Source organism: Hydractinia symbiolongicarpus, chromosome 9 (genome assembly GCF_029227915.1).
Source record: "Hydractinia symbiolongicarpus strain clone_291-10 chromosome 9, HSymV2.1, whole genome shotgun sequence".
NCBI classification, from domain to species: Eukaryota; Metazoa; Cnidaria; class Hydrozoa; order Anthoathecata; family Hydractiniidae; genus Hydractinia; species Hydractinia symbiolongicarpus.
This window is the reverse complement of record NC_079883.1, coordinates 18,628,348-18,641,192: the sequence shown is the minus strand read 5'-3', so window position 1 is coordinate 18,641,192 and position 12,845 is coordinate 18,628,348. Positions and strand designations below refer to the sequence as shown.

At 40.1% G+C, this 12,845-nt stretch overlaps 1 protein-coding gene across 1 annotated transcript; it reads left to right on the top strand.

Annotated features, from left to right (window-relative positions):
* The first annotated feature begins 1,090 nt into the window (after positions 1 to 1,090).
* Positions 1,091 to 4,591, top strand: LOC130657282 (LIM domain only protein 3-like). The gene is made up of 3 exons (XM_057460264.1): positions 1,091 to 1,623; positions 3,043 to 3,255; positions 3,986 to 4,591. The coding sequence occupies exons 1-3, from the start codon at positions 1,586 to 1,588 to the stop codon at positions 4,338 to 4,340; spliced, it is 606 nt and encodes a 201-aa protein (XP_057316247.1). The 5' UTR covers positions 1,091 to 1,585; the 3' UTR covers positions 4,341 to 4,591.
* Positions 4,592 to 12,845: the final 8,254 nt, after the last annotated feature.

Here is a 12,845-nt window from a genome sequence, read left to right as displayed (position 1 = left end):
ATTTTTGAGCTACGGGTAGCTGGTTTCACGTTCACACTACGTTGCATCGTTAGCTCTTTTGTAGCCGAATATAATACGAGAAAGTCTTGCTATTATTACTACTTCGAAGAAGACGACGTAGCCTGGAAAGAAAGGAATTAACAAAATTACGAAAAAGGAAACCACTTTAGGTCAGAAAGGCAGGAAAAATCTTTCACCCTTAACGCCAACTCTTCTCCTTCTTTTTCAAACGTCATTTTTTAATTTTGTCAGCCATTTATTTTTAAAACAACCATTCACAACAAAACACTACTATTTATAAAAACATAAATCACTTTGAGCACGATTTATGTCGGCTTCCCTTGAAAAATGCTGAAAGTGAGCTTATCTCACTGTTAGCCAAAAAAATATCAAAAAATTTTGATTTCTAAAAATCGGCTAACGATGAGCTAACGATGAGTTCAGCTGTGAGCTAAGCAGGTACTTTTACGTTGACACTATGAGCTAAGGTCTTAGCGCGTCATGCGCACTATGGTTAGCTCATCGTTAGCCCATAGTGAGAACCAAGGTTAAACGATTTGTTAAGTGGGTCATTGTTCCTCTTTGGTTTCCTTTTTTTTTAAACTATACCTGAAAAATAATTAGATTAATATAGATAAATTAGAATTAATGGACATTTTTAATTCCCGGCAAGTACTACAACATAATTTACCGTACACAAGGTTACAAATATTTATTTTCCTTGTTTTTTAAAAGGAGCAAAAAATTAACTTTTCTTTTAAGATGTTGCCTTAGGTAGGTGATGATGATGATGATGATGATGATAATGATGATGATGATGATGATGATGATGATGATGATGATGATGATGATGATGATGATGATGATGATGATGATGATGATGATGATGATGATGATGATGATGATGATGATGATGATGATGACGATGACGATGACGATGACGATGACGATGACGATGACGATGACGATGACGATGACGATGACGATGACGATGACGATGACGATGACGATGACGATGACGATGACGATGCCAAACATATTGACGAACTACACTGCGAATTATAGAAAAATGTTTAACACCTTACTGAGCTCTAAGAAATAATTAAACTAATTTTACGTCCAATAGTTTAATTTTCCAGGCAAGTCGATAAAAATAACGCTTTATAGAAATATCAAAAGGAGAGTAGACACCATCATATTATACTTCTATTTTTAGGCACTATTTTTTATAAACAGTCTAATACAAAAAATTAAATTTTTCCCCGGATGTTGATTTATTTAAAAAAACAACAACATATAGTAGCTAGTACCAAGGAAAAAATATTTGTTCCAAAATAATTGACTTGTAACATTTTCTTCTAAATCAGAAATTCAGTTCATAACTTCTTGTCTTTTCAAGGTATTGCACATCTTAACAAAGCAGTATTATACATAATTAAGTTAGCAATTATACGATCAAAACGAGTTAATTACGTATCGCGTACAGTTTTCACAAGACATAATGTTTTGATTAGTGGTTGTGTCAATCGATCCGAGCTGAACGTTTTAATTCTTAAACTTCTTATAAACACAACTCGTTTGCGAAATGGCGAGAAAAATATGGAAATGTGATCAAGACGTACGGTTTGTAGTAACATTATATATTTTTCCTTTACATTTGTTTTGTCTAGCTATTTATTTATTATTATTTCTTTTTGTTTGCCTCACAATGGGAAGAGCGTCTCGCCAAAGCTTTTTCCGCTATATTATAAGAGAAGTACCGTAATTCCTCTTATTAGCTCCTTCCCTCCCCCCCCCCCTCCCACCCCCTCCCTTCTAATAAGCTCCCCCTCCAGCGAATCAAAAAGTTATTTAGCCCCCTCCCTTTATTTATCCCCCCTCTCAAAAAAAAAAAAATAATAATAAAATAAAATAAAAAAAGTAAAAGTAAAAGTAGTCAAAGAAATTCGATATTATTCGTTGAGTTAACGTCATCAACGATATCCATATGCTGCAGCTTAATTTTTTCTTCCCAAGTTTTGTTTGCAAAATATCTATGGTTCTTTTTTCTTATAACGGGCTTTGTATGTTCCAGGCACTTCAAGTCCAACATAGAACTTCTTCTGTTAGATGAAGGTGATGATGAAACAAATGAAGTTAACATTATGTAACAATTTGAAAAATAGATATTGTGTTTAAAATTATATTATTTATTAAGCCCCCTTCCTTTATTTAGCCCCCCTTCTATTAAGCCCCCCGTCTAAAACCTCCAGAATTTAATAAGCCTACGAATAAAATCAAAATTTTTTGATTTTAATCAGCAATAGTTAATCAAAGATTAAAAAATACCAACATTTGATAGTAAACGTGAATCGAAAGTTAGCAACTTGTACAGAATTATCATGCAGTAAAGTTTCAATTTAGAATGCAATAGGTGAGACTAAATAAAGAATGGCGTAAAAAACTTAACAGATAGGAAAAGTTTAATGGATAACTCAGTGTATTTAAACGTAAATTACGTTATTACAATATTTTTCTTACCATATTTAGTAACTTTATAGCTAAATTTATTGTCTAAAAGGTCATTAAAAAAGCAAATAATAATAATCAACAAAACGAATAAAAACAAATAATAATTTCTAGATATTGCTATATGTACATATGTAAATATATATCTACGTATTTTTGAAGCTTTTTTAGGTAAAAAAAAAATCTAGATGCATAGATCTTAAAAATCTAAGAGAGTTTTTAAAATAAGATTTTTGAGATCTATGCATGCATTAGCTACTTTTTGCCTACTTTTTAGTTAGTGGCTATTGGGATATGTTTGTACAATGCCATCTTTTGAAATCTAATCAATAGGAGCGGATTTAGGCTCTTGTACTCAAAGTACTCAAAAGGAAAGTCTTTGTGTGAAGAGTTATTCAGCCAGATAAATGGATAAACAAGTTGTAACCTGCATAACAGAACAAATAACCATCAATATTATATGCCATCCCTAGAAATAGTGCTTTCCATTTACCACGCTTCATTTTCATTCATTTGATTAATATATATCTTTAGAAAGAGGGTGCCAGGTGCCAGGAAGCAGTCGTCAAATAAATGCGCTGGATGTCAAAAACGAATCAGAAGCCGGTTTCTTGTACAAGCGCTTGATAAAATCTGGCATGAACGATGTCTTACGTGCGATGTCTGTAACGAAATATTGTACAGTTTTGGTGAAAATAAGCTGTACTATAGACAGGAGATAAAACTTTGCAAACTGGATTATATGAGGTAATCATGGAAGCAGAACAATCCGTACAGGCTTAAAAATCAAACTTTCCGAATCTTTGTGATTGAATTAGTAAAAAGATAATAGTGAAAATGCACTATTTTTTATAGGATTTTTTTTATAACAACCATCAAGGCTCAATTTCAAAAAGTTTAGACCCGATTATCAGACATCAATTTTTTCAGTGAAATTCAAATAAACTGAAATATTCATTATCTTGTTGTGTTTGTGTATTAGATATTTGCCTTTTCCTTATTTGGTCTATAATGTCATTGCATTTTATAGCAGTTTTGTAATATACTAGTCCATTTTTGAGCAATTATTTAAGAATCACTTTTAAGAATTATTTAAAGCTCAAATGCCAATTTTCTAAGAATCACGAGTAACAAAAAACAAACAAACGATGCTTATAAAAAAGCGTGCAATACATTTGTCCACCCCCCCCCCCCCCCCCCCACTATATATGCAAACACTAAGGGAATTTGAGAAGATAGTTGAATGGTGTTGGACATATGTTGTACAGCTCGAAATGTTGTTTAGCAAGTCTCAAGTTCTTTTTTTGTTCTCAAGATAGTCGCGTTTTATTTTCTCACAAAAACTAATTATAACAAAAATAAAATATCGCTGTACACCTGCCATTATTAGCTACATTTCATATCAATTAATAATTTAACAGGGACTAAGCTTATCTGAATGCTTTTCATATTTCTATATTTATTTTTATTTATTTAGGCTCTTTGTGCCTGGTGGGCAATGTTCTATTTGTGAAAATCCAATCCCATCGACTGAGAAGGTAATCAAGTACAAAAACAATATAAACTACCACGTGTCTTGTTTCAATTGTGGTATCTGCAAATACAAATTTGCTGCAGGAGATATTGCCCACATACCCAAGCCGAACATAATACTCTGCACTGATCACCAGGTTGAAGACGTACAAAAATTAGAAAGTGTTTTAAAGGAAAAACAAACAAGTAAAATAAGGCCAATAACAACCACAAGCGACCTAACAACACAACATACGACAACTGCTGTCGGGAAAAATGTAGATATGATGCAAATTTCTGTACATAAGGAACGACATTAGTTAAAAAAGATTACTTCAACCGATTTTAATGGTAAATGTTCGGAGAAGAAACACAGCTCAACATTTTAAGTAACGAAAGCTCTAGAAGTACACAAGTTACCAGAAAAAAATCTATTTTAAAAGATGCATTGCAAAAAGTTGTAAGGGAAGCTATATATTTTGGTCATGGTTTTGTATTTACATTGCTTGTAATGTACTTTTCACCGTGACACCACCACATGAAAAAGTATGCTAAAAATGTCGACTCGGAAGACCATGTCGTTTTTTTATTTCACAAAAACTTTGAAAGCCAATGCACATTTTCGTTTATTAAACACATTTGCATGTTTTATTGATGTTGAACTGTATTATCTGAATTCTTTGCTACCAGCTAACACATACTGAAAACAAGATGCAATGGAATTTATCAGAAACGGATACAGATTGATTTGAGGTCAAGATTTTGAAAATATAGAGATCTATTCTTTGACCCTGTTTCTGCTAGTCTTGTAAGCCTTAAATGCTACAAATTTTTGCCAGAATATGACGCCATTGAATGACTTGTAACAACCATAAATTTCGCTTACAAAAAAATCAGTATTATATACGCTGTTTTTATCTTAGTTGGGATATTGTTCTCAAATTATTTGTAAGGATCCGTAGACTTAAACTTGGTAATTTTTTAAGCATATGTTAAGGCAACCTCGTTCCCAGGGCAATTCTTCGCTTTTTTGATATCTGAGACGGCGCGAAGAAATCATTTCTTCTCGCCGTCCGAGATTGTCAGAAAGAGAAAAATGGGCCTGGGGACGAGGTTGATGTTAAGCATTATGTGAAGCCTAAGAAAAGGTTGTAAGTTTTTTTAGTTCTTTGTTTCGTGAGCAGATTTTTTTTTCTTCACGTCTGAATTAACCAGTATGTAGTTAGATTTTAGTTTTAATTTCTCATGTTCAAAATTCAAATGCAATATCTTTTTTCAAATAAGTATATTTTGAGCCTGATCAGTGTTTTTTATAAGCATATTCCATAAATCTTTTTGCCAATAAACATAACTTCAGCATAATTTAAGCTTGAGAAATTACTTTTCATAAGAATCCTTAAGCCTCATTCTGGAATTTCAATTGTTTATAAAAAAATATATTCCAAGTTGTGTTAGTTAAAAAATTACATGTCATGTTTTTCCCGATCCAAACCTTACATAGCTCTTTCCTCGATGATGTATGATGTAACCTGAATCAAAAAGTAATTCAAATGATAACATACATGCGCGTGTCTACTTTCAAGAAAACAAAAAAAACTGACGCATTACGGCACTCTTGGTACAAAAACTGCTAAAATTTTCTTCCGTTATCATAATGTTTTAAAAGATTGTAGTTGGCTAACCATACCAAAAAAATGTATTTAATTCGATTTTTAATATTAGCTGCTTTTATATCATACATGTGGAGAGTACCGTCGGGTTTCTTGAGTGGTTGTCTGTATTTCGTACCTTATTTTAGCAGAGTATGCCTTTCGTACAAAATACAGCTGCAACAAGAAAAATGGATAGTGTTCATGAATAAAACACAAATACATGTTTTATAGGAAGTTCGTTTTACTTGTTTTGTTTTGTTTTCACTTGTTTTGTTTACAATAAAGTATGCATAATTTATATCTAACCAAATTTGGGATGCATAATTTATTCCTTGCTAGATAGAACAGTGACGAAGGCAATTAGACAGAATGCGTACATTGACGTAACATAAAGAGGTACTCAATGTGATCAATGTATTAATAGATTACCGTTGCTGTGAAACCAGACGCAAATAAACCAACCGTATGTAACAACATCCACAATGAGGACGAAGGGAAAAATCAGAGCCAAACGTGAAAGTCGCCAAAATGAATTACTAACTCTGTCACTAGATGCAAGAATGCAACGTCTGAATTGTAGCAACAGAGAAAAAGGATTGTCGAATTGGTTGACAGTTTTACCTTTGAAAGATCACGGCTTCGACCTGAATAAACAGAATTTTTGGGATGCTGTTAGAATAAGATATGGTTGGAATTTATCTAATGTCCCAACAACAAAATTTGATTTTCAACATGCTATGAACTGTAAGAAAGGTGGATTTGTTATCATCCGTCACAACAATGCTCGAGACATCACCACAAATGTGCTTTCACAAGTTTGTAAAGATGTCGAATCGTGGTTTTCCATTGCGCCACGGCTTTATAACACAGTCAGCCACGTGTACAGGCCCCTAAGGTCTGTAATATGGCCTCTTGTACCCTAATAAAGACCTTACACGTATTTCACGTGGTTGCACGTTCCTGCGCAGGTTATCATTGATCTTATCCTTCCACGCTCAATCGACTACGACGTCCCAAGTTGTTTGCTATAGCGCCACGGCTTTACAACACCGTCAAACACGTGTACAGGCCCCTAAAGGCTGTAATATGGCCTTTTGCGGCCTAATAAAGTCCGTATACATAAATCACGTTGTTCCACGTGCCTGCGCAGATTACCATTGGTCTAATCCTTCCACTCTCAATGGACTACGACGTCACAAGTCGCTTTCCATTGCGCCATGGCGTTATAACACCGTTAACTACAAGTACATGCGTCTAACGACTGTAATATGGCCTCTTGTACCCTAATAAAGGCCTTACACGTATATCACGTGGTTGCACGTGCCTGCGCGGGTTTTCATTGGTCTTATCCTTCCACTCTCAATGGACTACGACGTCCCAAGTTGTTTTCCAAAGCGCCACGGCGTTATAAGACCGTCAACGACGTGTACAGGCCCCTAAAGGCTGTAATATGGCCTTTTGCGCCATAATAAATTCCGTATACATAAATCACGTTGTTCCACGTGCCTGCGCAGGTTACCATTGGTCTTATCCTTCCACTCTCAATCGACTACGACGTCCCAAGTTGTTTTCCATTGCGCCATGGCTCTATAACAGCGTCAGCCACGCGCACAGGCCCATAACCGCTGTAATATAGTCTCTTGTACCCTAATAAAGGCCTTACACGTATATCACGTGGTTGCACGATCCTACGCAGGTTACCATTGTTCTAATCCTTCCCCTCTCAATGGACTACGACGTCCCAAGTCGTTTGCCGTTGCGCCATGGCGTTATAACACCGTTAACTACGAGTACATGCGTCTAACGACTGTAATATGGCCTCTTGCAGCCTAATAAATACCTTACACGTATATCAAGTGGTTGCACGTGCCTGCGTAGATTACCATTGGTCTAATCCTTCCACTCTCAATGGACTACGATGTTCCAAGTTTTTTTCCATAGCGCTACGGCTTTACAACACCGTCAACCACGTGTACAGGCCCCTAAAGGCTGTAATATGGCCTTTTGCGCCCTAATAAAGTCCGTATACATAAATCACGTTTTTCCACGTGCCTGCGCAGGTTACCATTGGTCTAATCCTTCCACTCTCAATGGACTACGACGTCCCAAGTCGTTTTCCATTGCGCCATGGCGTTATAACACCGTTAACTACGAGTACATGCGTCTAACGACTGCAATAGGGCCTCTTGCAACCTAATAAAGGCCTTACACGTATATCACGTGGTTGCACGTGCCTGCACAGGTTAGCATTGGTGAAATCCTTCCACTCTTAATGGACTACGACGTCCCAAGTGGTTTTTCATTGCGACACGGCTTTATAACACAGTCAGCCACGTGTACAGGCCTCTAAAGTCTATAGCATGGCCTTTTGCTGCCTAATAGAGGCCGTACACATGAATCACGTAGATCCACGTGCCTGCGCAAGTTACGATCGGACTAGTCCATCTACTCTCAATGGACTACGACGTCCCAAGTTGTTTGCAATTGCGCCACAGCTTTATAACACCGTCAACCACGTGTACAGGTCTCTAAAGGCTGTAATATGACCTTTTACAGCCTAATAAAAGCCGTACACCTTATTCGCGTTGTTCCACGTGCCTGCGCAGGTTATCATTGATCTAATCCTTCCACTCTCAATGGACTACGACGTCACAAGTCGTTTTCCATTGCGCCATGGCGTTGTAACACCGTTAACTACAAGTACATGCGTCTAACGACTGTAATATGGCCTCTTGCAGCCTAATGAAGGCCTTACACGTATATCACGTGGTTGCAAGTGCCTGCGCAGGTTAGCATTGGTCTTATCCTTCCACTCTCAATGGACTACGACGTCCCAAGTTGTTTTCCATAGCGCCACGGCGTTAGAAGACCGTCAACCACGTGTATAGGCCCCTAAAGGCTGTAATATGGCCTTTTGCGCCCTAATAAAGTCCGTATACATAAATCACGTTGTTCCACGTGCCTGCGCAGGTAACCATTGGTCTTATCCTTCCACTCTCAATCGACTACGACGTCCCAAGTTGTTTTCCATTGCGCCATGGTTTTATAACAGCGTCAGCCACGCGCACAGGCCCCTAAGGGCTGTAATATAGCCTCTTGTACCCTAATAAAGGCCTTACACGTATATCACGTGGTTGCAAGTGCCTGGGCAGGTTCTCATTGGTCTTATCCTTCCACTCTCAATCGACTACGACGTCCCAAGTCATTTTCCATATCGCCACGGCTTTACAACACCGTCAAACACGTGTACAGGCCCCTAAAGGCTGTAATATGGCCTTTTCCGGCCTAATAAAGTCCGTATACATAAATCACGTTGTTCCACGTGCCTGCGCAGGTTACCAATGGTCTTATCCTTCCACTCTCAATGGACTACGATGTCCCAAGTTGTTTTCCATAGCGCCATGGCGTTATAACACCGTTAACTACAAGTACATGCGTCTAACGACTGTAATATGGCCTCTTGCAGCCTAATAAAGGCCTTACACGTATATCACGTGGTTGCAAGTGCCTGCGCAGGTTAGCATTGGTCTTATCCTTCCACTCTCAATGGACTACGACGTCCCAAGTTGTTTTCCATAGCGCCACGGCGTTATAAGACCGTCAACCACGTGTATAGGCCCCTAAAGGCTGTAATATGGCCTTTTGCGCCCTAATAAAGTCCGTATACATAAATCACGTTGTTCCACGTGCCTGCGCAGGTAACCATTGGTCTTATCCTTCCACTCTCAATCGACTACGACGTCCCAAGTTGTTTTCCATTGCGCCATGGTTTTATAACAGCGTCAGCCACGCGCACAGGCCCCTAAGGGCTGTAATATAGCCTCTTGTACCCTAATAAAGGCCTTACACGTATATCACGTGGTTGCAAGTGCCTGGGCAGGTTCTCATTGGTCTTATCCTTCCACTCTCAATCGACTACGACGTCCCAAGTCGTTTTCCATATCGCCACGGCTTTACAACACCGTCAAACACGTGTACAGGCCCCTAAAGGCTGTAATATGGCCTTTTCTGGCCTAATAAAGTCCGTATACATAAATCACGTTGTTCCACGTGCCTGCGCAGGTTACCAATGGTCTTATCCTTCCACTCTCAATGGACTACGATGTCCCAAGTTGTTTTCCATAGCGCCACGGCTTTACAACACCGTCAACCCCGTGTACAGGCCCCTAAAGGCTGTAATATGGCCTCTTGCAACCTAATAAAGGCCTTACACGTATATCACGTGGTTGCACGTGCCTGCACAGGTTAGAATTGGTGTAATCCTTCCACTCCTAATGGACTACGACGTCCCAAGTGGTTTTTCATTGCTAAACGGCTTTATAACACAGTCAGCCACGTGTACAGGCCTCTAAAGTCTATAGCATGGCCTTTTGCTGCCTAATAGAGGCCGTACACATAAATCACGTAGATCCACGTGCCTGCGCAAGTTACGATCGGACTAGTCCATCTACTCTCAATGGACTACGACGTCCCAAGTTGTTTGCAATTGCGCCACAGCTTTATAACACCGTCAACCACGTGTACAGGTCTCTAAAGGCTGTAATATGACCTTTTACAGCCTAATAAAAGCCGTACACCTTATTCGCGTTGTTCCACGTGCCTGCGCAGGTTATCATTGATCTAATCCTTCCACTCTCAATGGACTACGACGTCACAAGTCGTTTTCCATTGCGCCATGGCGTTGTAACACCGTTAACTACAAGTAAATGCGTCTAACGACTATAATATGGCCTCTTGCAGCCTAATAAAGGCCTTACACGTATATCACGTGGTTGCAAGTGCCTGCGCAGGTTAGCATTGGTCTTATCCTCCCACTCTCAATGGACTACGACGTCCCAAGTTGTTTTCCATAGCGCCACGGCGTTATAAGACCGTCAACCACGTGTATAGGCCCCTAAAGGCTGTAATATGGCCTTTTGCGCCCTAATAAAGTCCGTATACATAAATCACGTTGTTCCACGTGCCTGCGCAGGTTACGATCAGACTAGTCCATGTACTCTCAATGGACTACGACGTCCCAAGTTGTTTTCCATTGCGCCATGGCGTTATAACACCGTTAACTACGGGTACATGCGTCTAACGACTGTAATATCGCCTCTTGCAGCCTAATAAAGGCCTTACACATATACCACGTGGTTGCAAGTGCCTGCGCAGGTTATCATTGGTCTTATCCTTCCACTCTCAAAGGACTACGACGTCCCAAGTTGTTTTCCATAGCGCCACGGCTTTACAACACCGTCAACCACGTGTACAGGCCCCTAAAGGCTGTAATATGGCCTTTTGCGGCTTAATAAAGTCGGTATACATAAATCACGTTGTTCCACGTGCCTGCGCAGGTTACCATTGGCCTAATCCTTCCACTCTCAATGGACTACGACGTCCCAAGTCGTTTTCCATTGCGCCATGGCGTTATAACACCGTTAACTACGAGTACATGCGTCTAACGATTGCAATATGGCCTCTTGCAGCCTAATAAAGGCCTTACACATATACCACGTGGTTGCAAGTGCCTGCGCAGGTTATCATTGGTCTTATCCTTCCACTCTCAAATGACTACGACGTCCCAAGTTGTTTTCCACTGCGCCACGCGTCAGCCACGCGCACAGGCCCCTGAGGGCTGTAATATAGCCTCTTGCACCCTAATAAAGGCCTTACACGTATATCACGTGGTTGCACGTGCCTGCACAGGTCAGCATTGGTGTAATCCTTCCACTCTCAATGGACTACGACGTCCCAAGTGGTTTTCCATTGCGACACGGCTTTATAACACAGTCAGCCACGTGTACAGGCCTCTAAAGTCTATAGCATGGCCTTTTGCTGCCTAATAGAGGCCGTACACATGAATCACGTAGATCCACGTGCCTGCGCAAGTTACGATCGGACTAGTCCATGTAGTCTCAATAGACTACGAGGTCCCAAGTTGTTTACAATTGCGCCACAGCTTTATAACACCGTCAACCACGTGTACAGGTCTCTAAAGGCTGTAATATGACCTTTAGCGGCCTAATAAAGGCCGTACACCTAATTTGCGTTGTTCCACGTGCCTGCGCAGGTTACTATTGGTCTAATCCTTCCATTTTCAATGGACTACGACGTCCCAAGTTCTTTTCCATTGCGCCATGCCTTTATAACAGCGTCAGCCACGTGTACAGGCCCCTAAGGTCTGTAATATAGCCTCTTGTACCCTAATAAAGGCCTTACACGTATTTCACGTGGTTGCACGTTCCTGCGCAGGTTATCATTGATCTTATCCTTCCACGCTCAATCGACTACGACGTCCCAAGTTGTTTTCCATATCGCCACGGCTTTACAACACCGTCAAACACGTGTACAGGCCCCTAAAGGCTGTATTATGGCCTTTTCCGGCCTAATAAAGTCCGTATACATAAATCACGTTGTTCTACGTGCCTGCGCAGGTTACCATTGTTCTAATCCTTCCACTCTCAATGGACTACGACGTCCCAAGTCGTTTTCCATTGCGCCATGGCGTTATAACACCGTTAACTACGAGTACATGCGTCTAACGTTTGCAATATGGCCTCTTGCAGCCTAATAAAGGCCTTACACGTATATCACGTGGTTGCACGTGCCTGCACAGGTCAGCATTGGTGTAATCCTTCCACTCTCAATGGACTACGACGTCCCAAGTGGTTTTCCATTGCGACACGGCTTTATAACACAGTCAGCCACGTGTACAGGCCTTTTAAGTCTATAGCATGGCCTTTTGCTGCCTAATAGAGGCCGTACATATGAATCACGTAGATCCACGTGCCTGCGCAAGTTACAATCGGACTAGTCCATGTAGTCTCAATAGACTACGACGTCCCAAGTTGTTTGCAATTGCGCCACAGCTTTATAACACCGTCAACCACGTGTACAGGTCTCCAAAGGCTGTAATATGACCTTTTGCGGCCTAATAAAGGCCGTACACAAAATTTGCGTTGTTCCACGTGCCTGCGCCGGTTAGCATTGGTCTTATCTTTCCACTCTCAATGGACTACGACGTCTTAAGTTGTTTTCCATTGCGACACGGCTTTATAACACAGTCAGCCACGTGTACAGGCCTTTTAAGTCTATAGCATGGCCTTTTGCTGCCTAATAGAGGCCGTACATATGAATCACGTAGATCCACGTGCCTGCGCAAGTTACAATCGGACTAGTCCATGTAGTCTC